The sequence below is a fragment of the Python bivittatus genome, unplaced genomic scaffold (assembly GCF_059951505.1).
Source record: "Python bivittatus isolate LINGU-HERP-01145 unplaced genomic scaffold, Pbiv_v1 ctg000260_np1212, whole genome shotgun sequence".
NCBI classification, from domain to species: Eukaryota; Metazoa; Chordata; class Lepidosauria; order Squamata; family Pythonidae; genus Python; species Python bivittatus.
In genome coordinates this window covers 1304182-1330000 of record NW_028277055.1, presented here as the reverse complement: position 1 = coordinate 1330000, position 25819 = coordinate 1304182, and the positions used below count along the sequence as shown (strand labels likewise).

At 44.7% G+C, this 25819-nt stretch overlaps 1 protein-coding gene across 3 annotated transcripts in view; it reads left to right on the top strand.

Annotated features, from left to right (window-relative positions):
* Positions 1-25486, top strand: part of COL8A2 (collagen type VIII alpha 2 chain) — a 163797-nt gene extending 138311 nt beyond the window's left edge. For 2 of the 3 annotated variants that reach the window (XM_088140249.1, XM_088140248.1), the window contains 2 exons: positions 4680-4863; positions 20569-25486. In XM_088140249.1, the coding sequence (XP_087996375.1) occupies positions 4701-4863; positions 20569-22493 (2088 nt within the window). In that variant the 5' untranslated portion in view covers positions 4680-4700 and the 3' untranslated portion in view covers positions 22494-25486. Of the gene's footprint in view, positions 1-454; positions 704-4679; positions 4864-20568 lie in introns of those variants that run through there. The other variant, XM_088140250.1, reaches the window with a different exon arrangement.
* The last annotated feature ends 333 nt before the right edge of the window (positions 25487-25819 follow it).

Below are 25819 nucleotides of genomic sequence, written 5' to 3'. Positions count from 1 at the left end.
GATGTGAAACAAGCCTGCCATTGCTTATGATATATTCCCATTCAGGCAAGCTTTTCGTGATCCAGCAGATGAGTGAGCTCTTTGGTAGAGAAGATAACTTTTAAGAAGGTATGCAGGACCAATGAAGGCAAGATAAGAGACCAAGGGAAGAAGAAGGGGTGAGAAAGAAATTCAAGATAATCCTGCATTGGGTCTGTTTGGTATAAGAGGGGATAGAGATCCATTCTGGCAAGATTCTCTTATTATACCCTATCAGATAACATTTCTTTTATACCCTACAACAGTCAAATAGCATGCCTGTAATCCTTGCTCGGCCTATTACCTGATCCGGCCTACCTCGAAGATCTGACCCTTCCCAGTGGACATCCTGCCCTATCAATTCAGGAAATAAGAAATCGTCTCTTGGATCCGGCAGAAAAAGCTCATCCAATCCAGCATCCTGTTTCCAGGGTGGCTGACGGTGAGGAGGGTTTCCCAGCAACTGTATTGCAGAGCGAAAGAATATGTGGCTCTTTAAATTCTTGCAGGCTCTTCTGTGCAAGAAGGAAGAGGAACTCCATCTCTCCTGCAGTTGGCCAGGGTGAAAAGCCAGGCTGGGCTGTATTTGGAAAGCTATCCAGTTCTTGCACAAGCTGTATTTCATGGAGCAGCAAAGAGGCTTCAGTACGGTATTGGTTTCAGTTCCCTCCATGGAGAGGCCCTAGTGAGTTCGATCTATACTGGCATTGGGGAAGGGATTCTTGTTTTTATAGAAAACGGTTTAAGGGGGGGTTGTTTGAAGGGGGCAAAGGAACAGAGATGAAGAGGTCTCAGCTGTAGAAATAGGTGTTTTGCTAAATATAAGAAAAAGTACAGGGGGTGGTCAGGTAGATTTGGGGAAAAGCTTCAATCAGCAGTTTTAATTTCCTTCACCTGGCCTGACCTGAAGAACTGGTGTTTGCTGGGCTGATAGCTCACTTGGTAGGTTGTTCTCTTTCCCATCACTTTAAATGACTAGAAGGCAGGCAGGCAGGCAGGCAAAAAGAAAAAGGGACAAAAGAAAATGCTGCAGCCGAGGGACGCTCCATTTGTCTAGCAGACTTGAAGGCTTTTGCCTGCCAAGGAGATAATGTGAGTGGTAACAGACTGATGGGGAGTAGGTAGATGTGGGGCAAACAAAGTACCTCCCCAAGTAGATTCCATCCAAACAATTACTACAGAGAAGTACAACCTCTCTCTTCCTTGCCAGTTTTGCACAGATGCGTGGATGAATTTGTGGTACTCAGAAAGTTCAGCTTGGTCTCCTTGTCCTATGCATTTATTTGGTCATTTCTTCCGAGCTCAGCCAGTATGGTCTTGACATGTACTTCTCCTCTGAGCAGGTCATTTTTTACTTGTCCAAAGACAGAATGGTTTGAGGCATCTTTCCAGATGCCTTCCAGATTTGTAAAGCCACATCTCCGTGATCCCCAGCTGTATCTGTAGTCCAGAATCTGTGAAGAATGATAAGATGAGGAAGACTATTGCAGGACTGTACTGTATATGTGTTTACTGGGGAAAAAAATTAATACGGAAAAAAATGGCTCTTGATGTTTCATTAAAAAAAATAGAGGTCACTGAATTCTTCCTGGCATCCTTCATCCTACTTCCTTCATTCTACTTTCTCTCTTCTGCAAGCATTTGCTTTGTCTGATGTTGACCAAGAGAATACCATCTATGGAAACTTGGAAAATTGGGTCCACTAACTAATACTATCTTGGGTCATTTGGGCTAAAACTACTGATAATCCAGAGAAGGGAAAAAGTCTCGTTCTCAAATTCAGCCTAATGCATTGGAAATCTTATTTGAGTAGGAGGAGAAATGGCAGCATTACTTGCATCCATCTAAGGACTTGCCAAGCTCAGACAATGTTCAAATCACTTTCTTGTAGGGTACTGGTCCACTGCAGCCCCTTACTCAAACTCGTGTTCCCTTTTGTGCTCTTGAACTTCTCTCCTGCCCTCTTCCTCTCTCTCAACTTCTCTCCCCACCTCACTGCTATTCCACTGAAAACAGCTCAGGAAATTCCAATCAAATTCGTGGAGAAGTTGCTCCCTTCCTTCCCAAGCAGAAAAAGACCACAGTCTTTAATTTTTATTAATGGTGATTGCGGTTCAATTAGTCCACAGCACTTTTGGTGTTCTGTGTCATTAAATCTGTCAGAAAATAATCTGTCCTTTGCTTCGTACAGACCCTTGTTTGAAGCCCAGGTTTGGAAAATGTTGTTTGAGGGGAAACCGGTGTTTATGGAAAGCCTTTTAATTTTACACAAGTGGGCACTTTAGCTCGTCTTATGAAGCATCATAAACCATCAAGATTCCTCATAAGCACTTGACCAAACAAACTTCCATTGACATTTCAAGAAGCACCACACTGAAGAGTTACTGCCTCTGGCGAGACTCCAAGCCAGAGAATTGTGCCTCTGACATATTCATTTTTTAAGCCGCCAAACACAGTGGGGGATTTTCTTCGCACCCTTCCTTTGAGCCAAAGGTTTTCAAAGGCAGCACAGTGAGGTCTGGGTTTTGGAAGGGGAGAAGTTTTCAGGAGCCAGATCCTAAGGAAATCTTCTGAAGCTGAGAAAGACAGAGACAGAGAGATGACCGCATCCTTTGTTCAGCATCTCCTACCTATCCATTCCTTGGCTACTTTAATTCCCCGTTCAAGGTGGACAAATGCATTAGGGACATGTTTTGGAGACATGGTTTTAAAGGTGTCCATGCTAAAACCTTATTTAAAGCACATGGCCTGGTTTAAAGTTGCATTTACAGGCTTCCTTTCTTGCCACATCTTTCAGAGGTTAGCTATGCATTCAAGATGTATCCCAACTGCTAGCAGCCTTGCCCAAACAGGTGCTCTCCAGATGTTCTTGGCTCCTGTTCCCATAATCATCTGACTGGGTGTGCCAGGGATGTGTTGATTGAGGTATAATGGGAGTTATGGTCCATTGCAGCTCGAGGGGAAGGAGGGAGAAAAATGTGCTAAAATTATGAGCTTCTATTCATCCTTTGAGTGCCTCCTGCAAAGGACGGCAAGAGATGGGTGGATCCTTGAATCTTCGGAAGATATATAAAAAGAGAACTTGGGGGGCAGGAGAGGAGCGGATGTCCCTATTTTGAATCTATTCCCTTGTTTGCCCTGTTGATGGGAGTGATCTGACTGCTGGTATGAAATGAGCAACATGGGATTTCCCAGAACTCATAGAGGTTTCTTTTAAGCCTTATTGATCCATTGATCCAGAAGCTCTCTGCCTTGTTGAAATTTCAAGGAGGAGGAGGGGGGGGGCATTTGCATATGCTTCCAGCATCTTCTTGATTTCCACAAATGCTTATGAGCTCCATAAAGGCTCATGGTCACTCATGTCTTAATCACCTCCCACTTGGACTACTGCAATGCGATTTACATGGGGCTGCCCTTGAAGAACATTTGGAAGCTGCGGCTAGTCCAGAATACAGCAGCGCTTTCGTACTGTATGAGAGTTCCCAGTAGGCCTCTGGTTGCAATGGAAGATGCTGGTTGTCACCTTTAAAGCCCTACATGGAATGGGACCAGGTTACTTGTCCTATTCCCAATGGTGTCTGCCTATCCTACTAGATTTGGTGGGGCGGGCATGCTTGGAAGTGTGCCTTCTCTGCCATGGTGGCAGCCTTATGGAACAGCTTGCCCCCAGATATATGGATGGCCCTAACCCTGTTGGCCTTCAGGAAACCAATGAAGATCTGGCTTTTCCCCCAGGCACTGAGGCCAGGAGGTTGATGGATCTGGCATGGGGTGGTTGGTGGATGAACACAACTTTTACTGGGGCCTCAACGTTGTTTATTGTTTTAAATAGTCTTTTTAATGTATTATGTTTTCATTTTGTTCACCACCTAGAGTTCCTTCTGGTAAATGAGTGTCTATATAGGATGGATGGATGGATGGATGGATGGATGGATGGATGGATGGATGGATGGATGATAGATGTAGACAGATCCCATAAATGTTTTTTAGAAAATCATAAAATCATAGGGGTAGAAGGGACATTTGATGTTTCTCATCCAATCCCCTGCCCGGGGTAATTCCACTACCTAATAACTCTTATAGCCAAACAATTTCTTCTTATTTTGAGTATGGATCTCCTTCTGTAAAGCTTCTACCCATTGATAAAGAGGTTAAGTTGCTGTGGCCCAGCCCTTACTTTGAAAGTGTGTCCACCTGTCCAGAAAGCAAGGAGAAAGTTGAGGTAGTAGAGAAAATCCACCTTCTGGAGAATGGGGATTCATGGCTCCCACTACAGCACCCATTTTGTGAATCTACAAGCCTTCTCATGGAGTTATTTTGGGACAGCATCCATGACATGCTCTCAAAATTCCCAAATTCTTGCTAGACCCCAAGAGTTTACCTGCCTGTTTTATGAAGAGGATTAATCTGGGTAACTCAGAATTCATGGAGCAATTTGGAAGTTGTGGTATGATGACTGCACAGGAGAAGAACTGGGGTGACAATGCTTAGATTTGTCAGACAGTCAAGGAGAAACCAAGACTGGGCAGTGAAGCCATGTTTTACTCTAGGAACAGCTCCCCTCTCCCCACACACCTCCCCCCACTTTTATTTTGGCTCGTGAGTCTTCAAGAATAGCCTGGAGATTCTCCCAAGTAACTTTGCCCTCTTTCTGGCTACAGGGAGACTCTCAGCAAGGCACCATGTTCTATGACGTGACTCTGTGGCTGCTGGTGGGGATTCGCATCTCTGCAATTGCCGGAGGGGGCGCTGGAGGAGGAGGTTATGCACAGATGAAATACATGCAGCCGGTGGTGAAAGGGCCCCTCGGTCCTCCGTTTCGAGAAGGCAAAGGCCAGTACATAGGTAAGTGGCACGCAGTTGCATGCAGGGAGGCCAAATCTGAGAGGGGACCAGAGAGTTTGGTTTGGAAGGAAATTCAGCCTATCGTCTTAACCTTGTTCATATTGGCTTTGTGGTTTTAGATATCTGTGATGGCTTATCCGTCTCCCGTTTGAGTGTGTGTTACAGTAAACGGCTCTGAAAAGCTTGCCAGATGCTGCTCAAACGCCTTGGATACATTAATTAAACATGTCTGTTAGGTTTTCTCCAGCAAGATAAAGGGGAGATAAAACAATCTTATTATCTAGCCTCTGCTGCCTGATTTCCACAATATTTGCAACAACCCCTTCCCTTTTACAATGGGAACCAATGTTTACCAAGAGGCAGTTTGGGGTCTCACGGGGAATTACCAGAGGACAGGAAGAAATCACACCAGCCAGATTCATGCAGCACATTTACTGAATTAACCCCCTTCTCAGATGGCACACTTCGCTGAATGATAAATGAAACAAATGTCTAATCTTTGCATAACATACTGTGCCCCCCCCCCCCACACACACACACAAACACACACACCCCAAAAAAGCCAAGTTTAGGCTTAACTAAGCTTAGCAAATTGCATAAGAACAGGTGCTAGATCTTTAAGTGACCTGGTTAAGCAGTCCACATGGTAGACTTATCCAGGTCAGGTAAAGATCTAAACACCCACAGAATATGCTACGCTTGGTTAGTATTAGCCTTGGTTAGGCCTTTGGAGGTTAGTGTCTTGTGCAAATCCCCAAAATGGGTAGTTTACAGGAATTGGGTAAAATCTGTCCTGTGAATGTAGTCAGAGCATCACTGTGTCTCTCACTAGCCGCAGTTGTCCAGGAATGACAAGTAAGTGTCTGGCGTGAAGTTTCCAAGAGTGATTTAGTGGTTATCTCTTGACAGTTGCCAGAAAAAAGAAGTCTGGGGCATAACTGGAAATTAAAAAGAAGGCCTTCTAACTGCTTGTAACAAGGCAAAGAAAAGAAACCCTCTAAACAGCTTAACACCCAATGGGAGAAAATTGCTAATTGCATAGAGTGTGGCTCTCTTGCTCCTTCACTGCATGCTTAAAAAGAACAGGGTGAGTTTAGAATGCGTTGTGATGCACAAAAAGATCCCCACCCAGTTTGGATAATTCCCAGACTTCAGTCCCTCTTAAATAAGAAAAAAATAAGTTGAATTTAAAATGTAGCTTACCCTCTAATCTGCACAGGGAGAATTGGTTACCTCCCAAAGGGGCTGCATTGGGTATTATTAAATGCTCAACTCTGGAGCCCAGGAGCAAGTCTCAACAACCCTACATTCAGATAGGATTTTACAGGTTAAACATAGTAAGACTGCAAGACCCAACACTATGCTTCTCTCTTACAGTCACTGTTTACAGACGTGATTACCTGTCTTAGCATGTCAATTCTATGGTAGCTATTCACTGCTTGTACAGGAAATGCTTGACTGGCCCACCTGCAATATGTTCTGGAATTTAGCAATTTCCCCCTCTTGATGATGGACTTTAGATGGACTTCTGGGTGAACTTGTAATCTAAAATGATACAGTCAAGGTGACCCTCTGATCCAACATCTAGTGTGGTATTTAACCCAGCCCTTCAAGATGAATGCCCAAGAGCTGTCTTCATCCATGTTGATTTCTTTCACTGCTTCTGCCTTCAAAGTCCTTGCAAGAAGGATGTTAATTTATTGAGGAAGGAGTCATGTAGGAAAAGAACAATTTCATGCAAGAATGCTGATGCAGGAAGACATGTGGAGAGGGTATTGAGTGCAAGCAGGGCTGATGAGGAGAGATGCCTGGTTAGCAAGGTGAATCACTAGACCTATGATGCTTTTAAAGAAGCCAGATTCCTCTCCCAGCAGCAATTTTGGCAAGAGACAATGTGCAGGAAATTGTAGTGAAATACTGGATGTTGCATTCTAACTGTCTCTTGAGATGTAAGTTGATTCCAGTTATTAATTCCTCTGCCCTGAAACAAAACTGTTGATAAAAAAATAGGTAAAAGTCTCTGAGCTTGAAAATAAATCCACTGCTGGTATAACTTGGCACTGATGATACGTGTCCTTGAAAAATAGACTTCCTCTGTCCTGAAGTGAGAAAGACCCATGAGTCACTCCAGGACGGGGGCTATCTATTTCTCAATCACAAGCAACCACAGGAAGAGAGCTGATCTTCTCAGGTAGTAGCTGGGCAGCTGGACTGGGAAAGGGAGAGCCCCACTGTCAACCTTGCTGGAGTGGACAGGAGGTCCAGTGGCCATTTGGCCTGGTCTGTAGGATGGAGATTGGATGACAGATGGAGCCATATTGGAGATACAGTGACTTGCTCAAATGAACTGAGTCCATGCTAGAGACCATAAGCTCATATCTAGACAAACCCCTACTGGAACGGCCCATTGAGGAAGATGCAGATCGTGCGCAATACATTGCCTCCTCCACCCAGCCCCCGCAGCTTATATTCTTATATGTCATTCTGTCCTTGGGATATATAAAAGTTGAAGTAGAAAACACAGGAATTAAACATAAGCTTTGTGCATAATCTGTGGCATTCCTTTGCTAAACCCAACACCCTGGCATTTAAAGAGGAGCTGGGTCTTTACTTGTATATATGTTTTAGAAAAAGGAACAGTGGTTAAAAGTATTGCTGACAGTGACTGAGGCATATGATTTAATATTGGATTTGGTGAGGGGACAGAGCTACTCATAGGCAGATATTAGAGAGTTGGGAGGGTTCAAAATTTTGCCATAGATAAATAAGGGTACTGTAATTAGAAGAAATCAAGAAATGTCTTAGAGCTCCCCACCACTAATCCCCACAAACACAGTGGGGAGAAATCACCATGCCCCCATGCATGGATGCTGCCCTGTATCCTAACCATTGATTAATTGTTAGATTTATTACTAGTCAATTTATTAGTACTGTTTTTTTATATAATTTGATTAATCACTGAGTTTGGGTTTGTAATTTATTTATGCATTGCATTTCTACTCATTGCAATTACAAGATTCTCAGCAGTTTATAGTGATAAAGATAAATAAAACCTCCACAATAGAATGTTAAAAAACAAGCAATAACACCATAATTACAATAAACCAATCTAGACATTGCTCGTAACTCTAGGGCCTCTGGAGTAACTCTCCATCCGTCAGTGTTTTGGAAGGCTAAAACCATGGGGGAAATGGTTCCACATATCGCCAGTGCCACAGAAAAGCAGCACCTGCAAACTTTTACATTTGTGGAAATGGGGGATCACCAGATGTTTCTCCCAGGAATAACAGGTTGGGCAAGTCCATTAGGGTAGAGCAGTGTTTCTCAACCTTGGCAACTTGAAGATGTGTGGACTTCAGCTCCCAGAATTCCCCATGCTGTCTGGGGAATTCTGTGAGTTGAAGTCCACACATCTTCAAACTGCCAAGGTTGAGAAACACTGGAGTAGAGAAAGGGAGGAGGAGGAGGAGGAGGAGAAGGAGAAGGAGAAGGAGAAGGAGAAGGAGAAGGAGAAGGAGAAGGAGAAGGAGAAGGAGAAGGAGAAGGAGAAGGAGAAGGAGAAGGAGTATTCCCATTGATCCTGCCTTTCCAGTATTCCCATTGATCCTGCCCATCCACCTTATCTAGTCTCCACCCTTTCTTCTACTTCTTTTGGTGATGTCAAACATAATTTTTTTTATTAGTCCACCATCTGTTTACAGTATATCAGCCCAAGGTAGTCTTCTTACCTGGGATTAATCTCCTCTTTACTCCTCCTATTGTCCATCTTCAAATATTCTGGAGGCCAAGAAACCAAACTGCCCACTACCTTCATTTCTTTACTGTCAACAATACCTTTAGTAAGCATTCTGGTTGACACTAGGAAGGGCTTAAGAAATGGCCTATCAGGAAGAGTCCTGTTGCAATCTTTCAGGAATCCACCAAGTCCAGCAACTTCTTTGCAACAGTTAACAGGAGGGGATGTGAAAAATAATCAAGTTGAAGTTGGGATGAAGGGATGATGAAGTTGGTTTCCGAAGGAAGTGAATCCCATGTTGTTGCCATCCATCCATCCATCCATCCATCCATCCATCCAGTCATCCATCCATCCATCCATCCATCCATCCATCCATCCATCCATCCAGTCATCCATCCATCCATCCATCCATCCATCCATCCATCCATCCATCCATCCATCCATCCATAGGGCTTATAAACTGCTCCAATTAGCCATTTCTGAGTGATGTACAATACCCCAATGTGTAACTGGGATTAAGACACATACAAATCAAATTAAAAACAAAACCATACATTATAACCACAATCTTCAGAACAATAAAAAACAATTCATAATTTGGAGAGATGGTCATAAGAACCCAGACTCTCCAAATGGGTGAAAGAATTTCCATCAATTTTCTAAAAGCCAGGAGAGAGAGGCCATTTTCATGTCAAAGGGGTAGGGTGGTGACTGAAAAGGCATGCTTCCATGGCCTCTGAATATGGCAGTCTCTAATCAGGAGATCTTATTGGGCAAGTTGATGTTACTGGGAGAAGGGGGACCTGCAGATACCCAGCTCTTAAACTATGAAGGCCTTTAAAGGTGAGAACCAGCACCTGAATTGCCCCCAAAATCCAAGTAGCAACTAGTGCAGCTCTCAAAGTAGAGGTATTACATGGGTGCCTTGAGGTGAACCCATAACTACTGGTTCAGCTGTACTTTATGAATGCTCTTCAAAGGCAGCCCCATGGAGAGCTTCTTGGTGCGGGGGCCCCCTTTAGCTCTTGGTGTAGGGTAGCCTTCCTTGACCTAGGGCTCTCCAGATATGTTGGGTTGGTAATTCATGGAAATTCTGAGAGTTGCAGTTCCAACCAATCTGCGGATTACTGAGAGGAACAGCAGTTTAAGCAAGAATTTGGAGTGCTGTGGTTGACATCAAGTCATGGGAGTGCCATCATGCCAGACATATCTAATGGAGCAGCAACATCTTTTGTGTCCACCCAGACGATTTCTGGGGTCTGATGTTTCCCCATAGGTGTCTCTCAAGTTTTGCTCTGGAACAGGAGCAGGCAATATTTGGACATTAGGGGGGAGGCAGAAGGTAGGCTGTAGTGGGTAGAGCTGTTAGGTAAGGTAGGTGTGGGACTGTTCTCAGACACAGGGGTGAAGCCAGAATGTTCTATTTACTTCTGGTTGGGAGGGATTAAAGTTGCTCTCTTCTGTTTCTTAAATGATGCTAGGCCTATCTGAAGGCCTGCTATACATCTTTTGCACTCTTCCCATCTCAAAAAGGTTGGCAAGGGCCAATTGCAAAGGCCCAGAGGTTTATACTATTGTATATACTAGTACTAGAAGTTTGGTGTTTCTTGGATGTTGTAACAGCCAGAGAAAGGAAATCCTTTCCACTCAGTTTGGACAATTCCAAGACTACAAATGCAGTAAGAGGAAAAAATTTGTACCGCACATCAAATCATTGCCCATTTGCAAGAAAGATCTGGGTTACTTGCAAAAATGTAGCTCCGTAGGCATGACATTGAACTCTGGAGCCCCACACCTTTGATTAAGATTAGAGATTAAACCTAGACTAAGACTACATGACCCAACACCATGCTTCATTTACAATTTCCATTCACAAGACATGATTATGTGTCTTACATCTGTAAATTCTGTGGTGGCAACTCATTGTTTGCATGGGAAATGTTTGAAGAGCCCACTTCTGCTTACCCAGATATTAACAGCCATTTCCCCCTCCCAGTGATGGGACTGAAGTTGACTGCCGTGAAGTTTTAATTCTAAACAACCCCATCAAGATCACTGCCTGATCTTCACATGATAGTATCTTCCAAAAAGCTTCCTTCACTCTACACAGTGATGTGTACAACCATGATTTATTCTCCATTTGGTTGCCTCTGGTTGAGATGTATGACAAGAGGGCTTCCACGTGGCACCAGACTGTGGAAATCTCTGTCCAAAGCAGCTAATTTATTTCCTTTGAATGGCCAATTCCTTACACGGCCTTTCGCTGAATCATCAATATATCTTTATTTTGTTTTGCCTGGCTGCTAATCTGGTCCGAGTTAGCATTCTCTGCTGTAAAGTGTTTGGATGACATTAATTTTCTTTTTACCCTTTGTTGATCTTCACTAGTTGCTTTGTGTTAAATTGTTCTAAGCTATTTTGGAGGCCTATCTAGGCTGAATCAGAATGAAAACAGAAGCATATTTCTTGAACCTTGAACCTAGCTTAGCTCTAATCCAGTGTTTCTCAACCTCGGCAATTTTAAGAGGTGTGGACTTCAACTCCCAGAATTCCCCAGCCAGCAAGCTGGCTGGGGAATTCTGGAAGTTGAAGTCCACACCTCTTAAAGTTGCCGAGGTTGAGAAACACTGCTCTAATCGGTCACACTTAAGATGCTCTGTCTCTTTTGGATTATACTACTCCAGACTTCAGTGAGCAATTCCTGGATTAATTCTGCCTCCTGAATGTCTTATACATGGAATACTACCTTGCCTAGGAGACATATAGGAGGCCTTCTTCCTGACAAGCCAGTTTTTGTTTTAAAGGGTCAGTCATGTACATCACTCCCTCTAGTCTGACAGTCTGGTTCAGGTTTTTATCTCACTTTCTGGTGGGAAAATTGGACCTTGTTGTAAGGCATAAACTCAAAAGGAGACACGTAGGCAAGCAAAACTCCCAAGATTCTACTCCATACAAGGCTGGGCATTATACTGTAGCTCCCATAGAAGAGAATATATGAAGCTCAGGGTTGAACTGTGGAGTCCTTGGTGCTCTCTGAGCTTGGTGGTTTCCTTGCGGACGTTTCATGACCCAACTAGGTAGCATCATCAGTGATACTGTAACATCATCACTATACTGTACCCGTTGCGCAAACAACCATCTATTTTTAAAATGCTTTTTTTATTGAAGATTATATAAAGCAGATAAAACGAATACAAAAATAGATTAAAAGAATATAAGACCGTGCAAGGAAAAAGAAAAAAAAATCCCCCCACCAAAAACAAAAGTAGTAAGAAGAAGAAACTTCCCACTTCATCCCCAGCAAGTATATACATTAACGATTTATCACTGTCTCTTAAAATGCTACCAAATACAGTGGTACCTCTACTTACGAATTTAATCCGTTCTGTGACTCTGATCGCAAGTTGAGTTGGTCCTAAGTCAAGGTAAATTTTCCCATAAGGTTCAATGTAATTACCGTTAATCCGTTCCGGCGTCCGCAGACCATGCATCAGGGGCGGAAAAATGGCCATGGACCACGTAGCAGGGCGGAAAAATGGCCATGGACCATGTGGAACGGGCGGGAAAATGGCCGCGGACCACATGGAACGGGCGGAAAATGGCCACAGATCCGGTTCGTAAGTTGAGGCGAGTTCGTAAGTAGAGGTAAATTTTGGGGGCCGGAGCTGGTCATATCTCGAAAAATTCGTAAGTAGGGGCGTTCGTAAGTAGAGGTACCACTGTACATCTTCATTTCATACTTCACCCATTTTCTAGAAACCCATCTCTAAATCCTCAGCTCTCCTTGTTAATCAACAAAAGGTGCAAAGATTAACAGACATGACTACCAACATAAGGATTTAGTCTCCCTTTCCATTGAAACATAATCCCCCAATCCCTCTCTTAATAATCAAGATCTCATCCCAATTGACAATGAAACATTACAAAGGAATAAAAAAATTAACCCCTAATCACCACCCGAGATAGCAACCGCTTATTAAACCCAGTTCACAATGAAACAGCCCAAACAACCATCTAGAGATCTCACCCCTGAACTGTGTAACCTCTGTATTTGCAGAGTTGGAGGTTAATTTTGGATGCTTGAAATCACAAGGAGTCTGGTGGCAACTTCTCCAAATAACAAATGTTTTTCAAAGGTGAGGACTTATGCCTTTTAATAAAATGTCTGAGTCAGAAAAGATGCTACCAGACTCCTCAGCTGTGGGAGCTTGGAAGATCTCCCTGCTTTAGCAACTTGATAATCTGGGAAATTCTAGGTCTGGCAAGGGGTTCTTGAGAATTGTGTTGCTTCAGGATCACCGTTTACAGGACTGTAAGAGGAGACAGAAACCCTCTTTTCCCATATCACACAATCTAATAGAGAAGACTCTATTGTGCATGATATACTAGACCAGTGTTTCTCAACCTTGGCAACTTTAAGATGGGTGGATTTCAACTGCCAGAATTCCCCAGCCAGCATGGCTGGCTGGGGAATTCTGGGAGTTGAAGTCCACCCATCTTAAAGTTGCCAAGGTTGAGAAACCCTGTACTAGACTACTAAATGGCTTAGCTGACATTTAAAACCTGCATCTGGAACCGAAGCATGTTAAAACACAAAAGGGAGCAAATTGATTTCCCACCACCATCACCTTTTCCAGTTCTGGCAAAGTCTTCGTCTGAACTTCCTCCAAGGAGACCATAAGACAGTGCTGCAGGATTGAGAAGGAACAGTTTGGGCTGAGGATGGGCTGACATTCAAGGACCTCTCCGTGCCAGGGTGTTTATTTTTTCCATTGAGTTTTTCCCACTGGATAGCAGCACACACCTGAGCAGGGAGGCCTGGGAGCTGACCCAGCCAGGGATAGCAGAGGGAAAATTCTGAGTCTCTGAGAATTAGACTTCAAGAAAACAACTGAGTTCAGAGAACCCCAAGGACCCCACAATTAGATTTCATTATGTTCTGCTGAATCCTAGTCACTGCTACTTTTCTTTATAAGACGGCAAACTCCCGAGAATTGTTTTTGGGATTCTTCTGCATCCCTCGTTGTACCACTGTCTGGTGGAATTTAAAAGCTGGGAACGTGGCAGACAAATTGCATTTCGCCTTCAAGTCAAAAACTAGAGCATGTTGGTGGCTCGGAAGATGCTTCCGAATGCCCACGAATTCTCTTTCAGCTGGGGATTTATCTCGTGTTGACCACCATTTCTGATATTTATTCTTAGATCAAAGTTGAATAGTGATTCTTAATCTTGTAAAACGATGCCACGTATTCTGTTATTCATAATCTCATTTGTATTTTACTCTCTTATTCTTTTGACTTGTCTTTTATTCCTGTTGGTTTATACTCTTTCCTTAAAATGTCTAATTTTAAAAAAATTCTCTAGCATGTTATACACAAGGGATGTCCATTCTGGCCAGGAGAAACATGTACAGTGACTTCTCACACAATAAAATAAAGGAAATGATTTGGGGTGGTGAGTGGGAAGTACCTTCTACTGTACCCGGGCATCGTTTCCCAATCCAGTGATTCCCAAGCAGTCAACATGGTGTTTGTCTTGGAGTAACATTGCCACCTGGTGGAGCTATGGAAATAGGCTGGCTTTCAATATTTCAAAGTTTCGGCATTCCTTACAGCGTCCTTTCCTAAATCAGTTGGGTTTCAGCTTCCCTGATGTCCCCAAAGCCGCCGCCTCCCCTTTCTCCACTGCTCCTGCTGCCAGGAAGATGGTCACATTCCACTCTGCTGGGATCCTCACAGCATGCTGTGATTTGTTTAATCATGGTTTATGGAATAAACCACAACGGACTGGGTTCACAGAACCTTTTCAGGCTGTAAAGCAGTTTACAAATGACACGGCCTAGGTTCACAAAACCCACTTACCGCATTTAGCTGAGGGAGTTGTGTAAACCCAGCTCTTGCGTGTTTGCAACATCAATCGAGCACAGATTTGTAACCAGAATCTTATTCTAACGTCTCGCATCCTTGTGGGGCCTTGCTACCTCAGCCTTGTATTTAAGCATTAGCCTGAGAGCAAAAGACAGCCAGGACTATGTGCCTTCCCATGACCAAACCCCCCCCCCCCCCAATCCTACTTTGTCGCTTGAGTTGCTTTGGGAATAGTCAACTCAGTTATCCAGAGAGATTAAAAAAAAAAAACCTATAACAGTGCAATCTGAGTCAGCACCACCACAGACAGCTTGGGAAGGGGTCATACTCACCCCCCATGTGGCCACAAGGGTGAGAGAAACCTGAATCGAGCCCAGAGTGGAGTGGCTGGAAAAAGCCCATTCATTGACTTACCATGACCTGCTGGAGCCCCGCTCATGGTGTTGATAACATCTGTAAAGATGCATCTCTTTCACTGAGGTTTTAATTGTTAATTGATTGGGGCATGGATTTTGGTATTAATAATGTGTGTTTTTAATATTTTATATTGGGCTTTTAATGTTTTTTTGGCTGCCTTAAGCAAGGTAGAGAGGTTGGGACAGAACAAGAATGGCAAAACATCCAATATAGTAAACACAGTCATGGGCATCAGAAAAGCTTGTTAACCTTCTGGCAAGCTGCACGGATGATCCAGGAAGGGAGAGAGAAGGCATGGGTCGACTTGGTTGAATTTAACTCTGTGCCAGACCAGGTCCCGGGAAGCGACATCTGATCTCCTCAGTTAGTTAAATGGATCAACTGATCTTCGCATGCTGACCCAACGTCACCCAAATGAAACATGTCGGCGGATCAGAGCCACTGAGTTCAGCAAATGAAACCAGGGATGAGGAAGGTGAAGTTCTTCTTTGTCAGCCTGCGCAAACATTTTATAGGCTAGTAAAAGTCCCTTATTTTCAGGTCAGCACTGTCCAAACTTCGCTCTTCTTGGTAAGAATTTTTTTTGAAAAGCATTAATGAAATGGGCCTATAAAGAGATTGAAATCTCAAGGGAAAAAAGGGGTGGGGTTGCCATTTTTAAAAAATCTGTTCAGTTGTGTCTGATTCTTAGAGGTTGCCTGGACAAGCCCCTGCAGTTTTCTTGGTAAGGTTTTTCAGAAGTGGTTGGCCGTTGCCTCCTTCCTAGGGCTGAGAGAGAGGGACTGGCCCAAGGTCACCCAGCTGGCTTCATGCCTAAGGCAAGACCAGAACTCAGGGTCTTCCGGTTTCTAGCCCGGTGCCTTCACCACTGCCCCAAACTGGCTCTTTTATGAAATAAATAAATAACTTAAATTCACAATAGGCAATACTCTTCCTTCTAAGGAGAGATTAAAATGCCAACACAAGCTTTTGCATTCATTCGAACTGTCTAATAGGGAAGAGAACTTAACAGTGGAATCAACCTTCCAAACGTGCCGTGTCCATATTCCTTGAACTGGAATACAGGCGTTTCGCAGATGTAATTGGATTAGCTTCTCAGGAGGCAAAACAGATGATAAGATACACTCTGGGCTACGTGACACCCCCCCCCCCAAAAGAACAATGGACAACTTCTACACTCAAAAGGCTAGAAAGTCCTCTTAATCCGTGGACTGGATCTCAGCAAAGGCAATCTGATACATATTATTGGCTGAAAAAGTGTAAGAACCTCTCCCCAATTCACCACAGCACCAAAGCATCTGGGGTGGCTAGCTTTGTTAAGGAAAAGAGCAAACAAGCCATTTTTAAGCAGCTATGTTTTCTGAATGGTTGCCAAATGACGGGCACTTAAAAGAAAAGCTCTGTGGCCTTTGGAAAGGGGGTGTTTCAAAGGGATGGGGAATCGTTTCATCTCAAGAGATAGCGTTCCAGGTGCCCCACCTCTGTAGATAGATAGGGCCAACACCCCAAAAGTGGACAGGGGCATGGTAACATCTCTACCCCCTTCACAACCCACTAGCCTCCTCTGCCTTTCAAATTGGCAGAATTGAAAATACAATACAGTGGTACCTCGGGTTACGAACGCCTCTGTTAACGAACTTTTCGGGTTATGACCAGCTCCGGCTGCAAAAATTTACCTCGGTTTGTGAACTCCGCCTTGGGGTACAAAAAGGATACGTGGCCATTTTCCCTCCCGTGACACGGTCCGCGGCCATTTTCCGCCTCTGACACGTGGTCCGCGGCCATTTTTCCGCCTCTGACACATGGTCAGCGGCCATTTTTCCGCCCCTGACACGTGGTCCGCGGTCATTTTTCCGCCTGACATGTGGTCCGTGGCCATTTTTCCGCCCCTGACACGTGGTTGTAGGGAGGGGGACTCTCCCTCCAAGCAATAGCCGCCTCCCTGTCCTCCACGCCAGAACGGATTAACGGTAATTACATTGAACCTTATCGGAAAATTTGCTTCGGGTTGCGACCAATTCGGGGTGCGACCAGAGTCACGGAACGAATTAAGTTCGTAAACCGAGGTTCCACTGTAATACCTCAGTTCACAAACACTTCTGTTCATGAACAATTCAGCTCGCGAACAGCAGCATTCGCAAATTTTTGCTTCCATTTGTGAACTCCGCATCGGGTGACGAACATGACCCGTGGCCACCTTCCCTGCTCTGACATGTGGGCGTGGCTTCCTCTAGGCGAGATCGCCGTCACAGACACTTGCTGTGAAGCTTTTTGGGGTGCTTTTTAGCACATCCAGCATGGCTCCAAAGAAAGTGCAGAGCAAGCATGGTGGTAAAAAGAAAGTGCAGAGTGGTAATGAAGGTGACAAGAACGTGCAGAACAGTAATGAAGGTGACAAGAATGTGAAGAGCAATAATGAAGGTATCAAGAAAGTGCAGACCAAGAATGGTAAGAAGAAGGCTTTGAAGAAAATAACCATTGAATTGAAGAAGGAAATTGTAGAAAAGCATGAGCGTGGTATTCGTGTGACTGATCTGGCCTCGGAGTACAAGATGACGAAGTCGACAATCTCAACTATTTTGAAGGATAAAGATGGTTTAAAAAAAATACATATGGTTCAGAACGGATTAACCTTATTTACATCGAACCTTATGGGGAAATTTGATTGAGTTTGTGACCAATTCAGTTTGCAACCAGAATTGTGGAACGAATTAAGTTCATGAACCGAGGTACCGCTGTAAAGCCTTTTTTTTTTCAGTGATTGAGCTAGGCAAGGGCAGGGTTGTCTGCCTGAGGACAACCAATGTCTGGAATTCTGCTTTTTCTGCCCCGCTGCAAAATAGGACATAGGTGCTGATGAGGGATGGAATTTAGGGACCCCATTTTCCCCTTGGCCAGAAAATTCCCACTTCTGACTTTAAAATAAGGGTGGGGGGTGTTAATGTATTACTTTAAAAGAGGGAAAGTACTCTATTTGAGGCCTTTTGGGAATGGATGTTGATGGTGCATCTCCTAGCACGAGGGACAAAGGTTGGTTCTGATGCCATAGGATGTCAGCAAAGCGGTTTAACCATGGGAAAACATCTTTTGAGTTTCTCATGGTGGCGTCTCATTCACAACTTGAACGTTTTTAAGAATCAGTATTAATGGTGGCTGGGGAATTTTGGGAGTTGAAGTCCACTCCTCTTAAAGTTGCCAAGGTTGAGAAACACTGGGCTAGTCTCACCTATCATTCCAGAAAAGGAGAGAAGCAGATGTAGTTCGACAAAAACGAATCCTTCATTTCATAAGGGGCCTTTGGATTTTGATCACAACTCAACTCAACACAACTTTGGGCTTTTCCTGGTCTGTATGAGTAGGACTATTCAAGACAGTTTCTTTGTCCTTCACTTCTGAATTCTCTGGTATTCTTACCACCAAGGTTTTCCCTGCAGGTTTTGAGTAATCCGCCTCAGATACCGTGATCATGAAAACAAGGAAGATGAGGGGTTTTTTTCTTAATGAACAACCTGTGATGCAGGTGGCTTAAACCTCAGTCAAGATAAAAATGCTGGATCCCTTACTAAACACAGAATAAAATCCCTGCAGCTTAAAGTGACCGGGTTTTTAATTTGAAGCGTTGATCCCTTGCTCTTTGACAGGAATGGCTCCCAAAAGGTGAGGATGATACGTAGGACTCTTGCCATTATTGCCTACTCACTCCTTCCTCAAACCAATGTTGTCTGGATGAGGGCTAGGGAGTAAGTTGGCTCGCATAGTTGGAATTGGCTGGTGGGGTAATTGATTCTGCCCCCTCCCTCCCCATCTTCTTGAACTATATAGGCTTTTTATGCATGTAGTCTTTTTTATATACAGTAGTATTACTTTTAAGGTAATTTAATATGGATATTAATTTTTTTACCGTTTTTCGTGTTTGATTTTAATTGTGAACTGCCCAGAGTCACCCTCTGAGGGAGATGAGCGGCATATAAATTTAATAAATAAATGAATGAACTCAACCCATTCGGAGGGTACCAAGTTTGGGTCTTTTCCTTTGAGAAGATTCTAATTCAGATTGGGCTCCTTTTCCCCCTCCCCTTCCTTGGCTAGCATTGGCCAGTTGCTCTGGGCTGTGGCCCCTGCATGCCCACCGTGTCTTTTCAGAAGACTGGGGGCAGGAGAAGGGGGTGTGTTTTCTCTTTCACGCTCACGTCGCCCTGACAGTGCTTCCTTGTTCTGATGACCTAGAAAGCTAATTCTTTTCTAAAGGATCAAAAGCATAAGAACATGTTGAAATCATTTTCTTTGGGAAGGCATTTTTCCAAACCCCCAATAAAAAAAAAAAAATCTTGCTTAAGCATACATGCTTTGGCTGCGTTATTATAGTGCAAGAGCTTAAATGGGCAAAGATTTTCTGGGATATTCATGTGATCCTTACTACAGCTGTGGATGGAGCAAATTTTTGATGTACAGTTCAACTTCAGAATTTCCATTAACAACGAAAATTATTTCAGGGGTAATTTGGGTTTTTTCATACATAGAAATGAAAAAAAAAACTTCTTACCTCTTCCTTGCCGACTCAGTTGGAGTTAATTCTACTAATGCCAGTCAGTGTCCTTCAGCTGGCTTTTAATTTGCTGAAGTAGTTTTATATTAGTTGAAGGAAATACATTAGCATGGGCCAAACCTTTGAAAACATGATGAAGTGATGCTGGATTTTAGACCTAGATTAAGATAGGAATAAAAAGACAAAGGGAAAAGAAAAAACAAAAGTATTATTGTTGTTATTATTAGTACAGTGTCTATCCTGCTTTTCTGCCCAGAGGAAATGAAACTTCTACAGATTCCTATACAATTTTTTTTTTAACTGCCTTAGACAGAAGCCATGACAGGCAAATAAGCTGAAATTTTGCACTACTGAAAAGTTAAAAAAAAATCTCTTCTGAACACTATTGCCTTGTATGCTAATGGTTGTCTTTTTTTTTTTAAGTGACTTGGATCGCTACAGCTGAGCCTTTAACTCAATTTGTGAGTCTCCTGAATGTTAGCCTACACAGATGAGGAACCTAGTGATGAAGTTGAAATTTGGGAGTTGAGTCTGGGTGGTCGTGTCACCATACAGAAATCTTGCTAAGCCCTTCAACTGTTGCAGAGAGATTCAAGTCAATAGACATGTCAAATTCAGGGTTAGGAATGTGAAACATCTCAAGCTTGAAAGAGCTGTTTTGAGATCAGAACAGTGTCAAAAGACTTCCAATAAGTTGGGTCCTTGATGTTCTCAGAGCCTGGTGGTTTTCTTGTAGACGTTTCATTACCAGGCTAGGTCAAAACAAAACAACCGAGCTCAGAGAATACCAAGAACCCAACAGTTCAACCCTGAGCTACATATAGTCTCCTCTATTGGACCTCCCAATAAGGTCAGAGCAACCCGTTTCAAACTTGAAGCTGCTGTTTTGAGCTCAAAACAGTTCCAAATATTTTGTACAACCCAGAAGACCCCTGTGAAGAAATGTCTTGCTTCGTAGGGTTTTGCTCTGGCAGCACGTTTCCTCAGGACTTGCAGCAAAGGGCCCTCCTGGGGCAGGAGGAGAGTGGAGGACCACACTGTCTGCAAGTCAAAGCAGCAGCAGTGGGTTCTTTGCCTCCCTTGACCTCTGCCAAGTGGTTCAGCCTGCCCTGAGGGATGTGTCCTTCATCTCTTCACAGATGTGCCTCCACCACTGCTGCCCATGGACCTCAAGGGGGAACCTGGACCACCAGGAAAGCCGGGCCCAAGAGGACCACCTGGCCCACCAGGCTACCCGGGGAAACCGGGGACCGGCAAACCGGGACTTCACGGCCAACCGGGCCCCGCTGGTCCCCCTGGCTTTGCTGGCATTGGCAAACCTGGACTTCCGGGGCTGCCAGGCAAGGCCGGGGCCAAGGGGATGCCCGGGCCAGGAGGGGAGCCTGGCCTTCGAGGAGAGCAAGGCCCGCGGGGCTGGCCAGGGTCACCAGGACTGCCTGGACCGGCTGGACTCTCCGTGAATGGAAAACCAGGCCCGCCCGGAAGCCCAGGGCTCCCCGGATTCCGGGGAGAACCTGGGGCCAAAGGAGAGCCTGGCCTCCGAGGCGAGCGTGGGGTGAAGGGCGAGAATGGCATGGGGAAGCCAGGACTGCCAGGCCCTCAAGGGAATGGGGGCCTGCCTGGCCCTGCAGGGCCCACTGGGCCTCCCGGCCTGGGAAAGCCAGGGCTGGATGGGTTGCCCGGGGCTCCGGGGAACAAAGGGGACTTGGGGCTTCCAGGTGAGCCGGGGCTGACTGGGCAGCCGGGGCCTATGGGCCCCCGTGGCCCACCAGGTGTGAATGGCGCTGGGGTGCCTGGCATAGCTGGCATGCCAGGTCTGCCAGGCCCTTTGGGACCCAAGGGAGAACCTGGTCTTCGTGGCCTTCCAGGGATGCCTGGCCCTGCAGGGTATGGGAAGCCGGGTCTCCCTGGCTTAAAGGGGGACCGTGGGCAACCCGGGGTGCCAGGAATCATTGGAGACAAGGGGGAGCCAGGGATGGATGGAGAGCCTGGGGAGATGGGCCCTCCTGGCCTAGCTGGGGCGCCAGGCCCTCCAGGCTCCATGGGTTTGCCAGGCAAGCATGGGATTCCCGGCCTGAAAGGTGAAGTAGGGCCAAGTGGGCCTATGGGACTCCCGGGCCTGCGGGGAGACCAGGGCCCCAGTGGTTTTGGGGGGAAGCCAGGGATTCCTGGTGAGAGAGGGCTCCCAGGCACCCAAGGGATGCCTGGCCCAATGGGTCCCAAGGGGGAAGCTGGCTTCATGGGGCTTCCTGGGGCCCCAGGCCTTTCTGGGCCCCAGGGTTCAAAGGGAGACTCGGGTATCCCGGGCCAGCCAGGCCTCCGAGGCCCTTCAGGAATACCAGGTTTACAAGGCCCGGCTGGCCCTATGGGGCCTCAAGGTCTGACGGGCTTGAAAGGTGAACCTGGCCTCCCGGGGGCCCCAGGAGTTGGTAGAGTTGGGGAGCCAGGCATTATGGGTCCCACTGGGCCTCCAGGGGTTCCTGGCAACCCTGGAATTGTTGGGCTCCCAGGGCCCCCAGGGCCTCCTGGGCCCCCCGGGGCCCCAGGGGTGTTGGCTGTCAGAGAGATTGAGAACCACCGCTTGCCAGACGGAGGTGTCGAAGGAGCAGTGCTGGGGAACGGGAAGCCTGGGAAGTCCCAGTTCGACCGAGGGGAACTCTCTGCCCAGATGTTACCTGCTTTCACCGCCATCCTGAGTTCGCCCTTCCCAGCCTCAGGAATGCCCGTAAAATTCGACAGGACTTTGTACAATGGGCAGAATGGCTACAACCCAGTAACGGGCATCTTCACTTGTCCCATTTCGGGCATCTATTATTTTGCCTATCATGTCCACGTTAAAGGAACCAACGTCTGGGTGGCCCTTTATAAAAACAACGTGCCTGCCACCTACACTTATGATGAGTACAAAAAAGGCTATTTAGACCAAGCGTCGGGGAGCGCCGTGCTTGAACTCAAAGAAAACGACCAAGTCTGGATCCAGATGCCATCAGACCAAGCCAACGGTTTGTACTCCACAGAATACATCCATTCTTCTTTTTCTGGATTCCTTCTCTGCCCCACATAACGGCCGCTGGGAATACCTCCTTTTCTCCCCTTTAGTCATAAACTTGTCTTTTTTGAAAAATAAAAAATAGAAAAGTCACTGGGAAGGAGGGTGCAAGCCACAATTGCTTTGACCCAGCCAAGAAGAGCATCCGGGAGAGAGAACGGCCGTTGCTGGACCATCTTTGGATCTGGGATTCCATTTATCCTGGTGACGGCAGGTCGAGCCCACGGGTGCTGCCCTTCATGTCTTTGGTGGCCCTTGAAAGCCGCAGCAGCAACAGCATTTAACGTGGTGGGGTTCTTTTATCAGCTTAAGGCACCCCCTTCCTTTGCCTGGCGCTTTTCAAATGGGATTTCAGTCATTGCCTGAGGCATAACGAATACCCAGAAGGGTGAATTATGAAATTGTGGAAAGCTTAAGCATCTTTTACGCAAGGTTCTATGTATCTTCAAAGCATCCCATCCGATGTTCATGGGAAAAGGAATGGCAAGTGGACTATTATTTTGGAGCCATGCAGAGCCTTCTAAAAGCAACTAGAAAAGCAGGACTCCTTAAATCAGGTGTTTAATAGCCCACGGGTAAATCAACTGGCCAGGTGCAAGGCCAGGTGCAAGGCAGTAGCTTAAAATATATACTTCTACGAATGCCGTGGCCCAACAATCTGAGTGTAAAAACACTGCAGATGTTGCTAATTTTTCAGAAAAGATTGAATTGTGTAAACTTCAGACACCCTGTTACCAGTTTTCCTCCAGACGTGCAGACTATCTGCTGAGGAAGGTGGCTGTACCAAACTCCATAAAATTTATTTTTAAAGTAAAGTTCCTAGCTTCCCTTTGTAATTTCTGCAATGGTGCTATTATTTACTTAATATTAGCTCCTTTAAAAGACATTTTGAGTAGTGCAATATCCTTTTTTAAAAAAGTGCAAAGTGTAGTGTGCAAAGATGTTCATTATTTAGGAATAACTTCACTGTCTGGTATGTATGTGTGTGTACACACACACACACACACACACACAGAACACCACTTTACCACTTTATCTCAATAATGCTTGAAATATCTCTTCACTGAGTTACAGTTCACAGCTTTTGGAAACAGTAGAAAAGACTTGGATCGTGTGAATTTATCTTAGCTACTTAGGAACAATCAAAGCCTTTGGTCTTGTACAATGTTTGTTTGTTTTTAAAGTAGCACTCTGTACCCCTTAAATGCGAAAAAGAGGGTTCTTTCATCAAAAGAAATAATATCACATAAAAAATATGCTAAGGATTCCTTTCTGCGTACGTTATGAAGAAAGTAGATGGGTTTAATTCATTCTTCTTTTCAAACAGCCAGAGCAGTTTGGTATGTTTTTCAAATTGACCCCAAACATAAACACTTAAACAACTCCACAATTGCAACTGATGCTGAATTTGCTGACAGGCATTCTAGGATGACACTTGAGTGGGTGGGAAACATCACACCCTGGTCTGTAAAAACAGCAGCAAAAGAGGGATGTGGGGGAATAAGATATTTCAGTCATCCGCTCTTTTAAACATTCTACCGACTGGCTTTTTTCCTTTCCTTTCATCCTTTTTTTAAAATTGAAGCTGATTGGTCTGATTTAGGTACAGCAAAAGAACCGGCTTAAGAGCTTCTGATTCCATCTGATTGTTTCCTAAATTCCTGAAGACGAGAATAATGCCAAAGGCACACTCCGCTTGCAATGACATCTTTGTTTTCACTTGGGTTCCCCACAGGCTAAAACCGAAAGAGCCAAGGGCACACATTTTCCGCGTGCCTCCCGAGTGCTCGGAGGCCCGTTTTAGACCCTTGTGCTCTTGATTTAAGTGTATTTTCCTGCAGAGAAGAGTCTTTTGGTTCTACTCTTCACCCCAGTCGCTCAGAGCAAATGTGTTACCATTTAGCAAAACCGTACTGCCCGAAGTGGAAAAAGTGAAGCATTCGAACAGCAGAAGAAAATCACATAAATCCAGGTTTTGCTGTAGGTGCCCTGGGCATAATTTATTTATAACGTGCTCTACTGCACAGAACATCTCCCCCCCCCCCCCCATGAATCTTTGTCATTTGTATGCTGGCAAAAAAAAGAAAGACAAAATACATTTTTCTCCCACTTCAAAAATAAGGAGATGATTTCCAAGTGTAAAGTTTTGCAACCTGATCATTCTCTTCTCATACAAAGCATAACCCTTCTGTATGTATGCATTATAAGCATAACAAAAAAGCAGCAATCACATACAGGACGATGAAGCGTGGGCTAAAGAAGCTACTTAGCAAACCATCATTAGCTTATCTTTATTGACATATACAGTATCTAATCTTTGTCACAAAAGATTGGGTTTTTATTTGGGGGAACGTGTGGGAACTGAGTTTCAGCCGGCAGGAAGAGCAGCTCTGGAACGTCCTACAGCGTGCATCTTCATATACCATGGGGAGGTCCTTAAAAAAAAAAACGCGCTAGTATCTTTGTTTCTAATCTACTATATAGAGGATTTTTAGTTTTGTAAATACTTATGTTACATGCACTGTTCATAGTAAATTTGTTTTGAAATGCACTCGTTTTGTGATCAGAAACTGGCCTTCACTTCTGAACTGAAATTACAGTACTTGATTGTATTGATCCAACTTCAATAAATCTTATTTTACAGAGATTTATTTGTGTTTCCAATAGTCACCTGCTAACATACATACATATATTTACTACTCATCTACATAGCAACCCGCCTTTACGTCCCTACATTGTGAAATGAAAAAAAAAATAATAATCAGAAGGCTTATAAGCCAACAAGCATGTAATTACCTCTCTAGTTAAGGGCCAGAATTACTGCCAACAGTGCATGTGAAAACAGGCCTCTCCTTCCTTGGAATGCAATCTTGAAAAGAGAGAGATTTGGCTTGCAATCCCCAGATACCAATTCCAACTGGGTTATTTCTTCTCTTGAAAACAAATCCCAAATTCCCCTGAAATGGAATTCCTGTGAAAATATAATACTTGTGAAAATAAATATAAGACTTGGTAGGACTACGTGTCGATCTGCTCCCTTTCTTTCTAAAATGGTACTCCAGGATGGCGCGGCCTTGGTCAAAGCAACAGGTCAAAAATGTCGACTAAAGGAAACGGGTGCGTTCTGTAGTATGACTGATGCCCTGTCTCTTGGCAGGCATGTCAAGATGGTCCAGGACATTTTCTGAAGGAAAGTGGCATGACTTCCTGGGCCCCTGTGTACAATTCTCATAGAAACGGAATGAACATGATATTGAAGGACCCCAAGATGGCCTTCCTAAACACCAGCCCTCAACTCTATTTACATTGCAGATGGTTGGCCCTTGGTAAAAGGGCGTGTA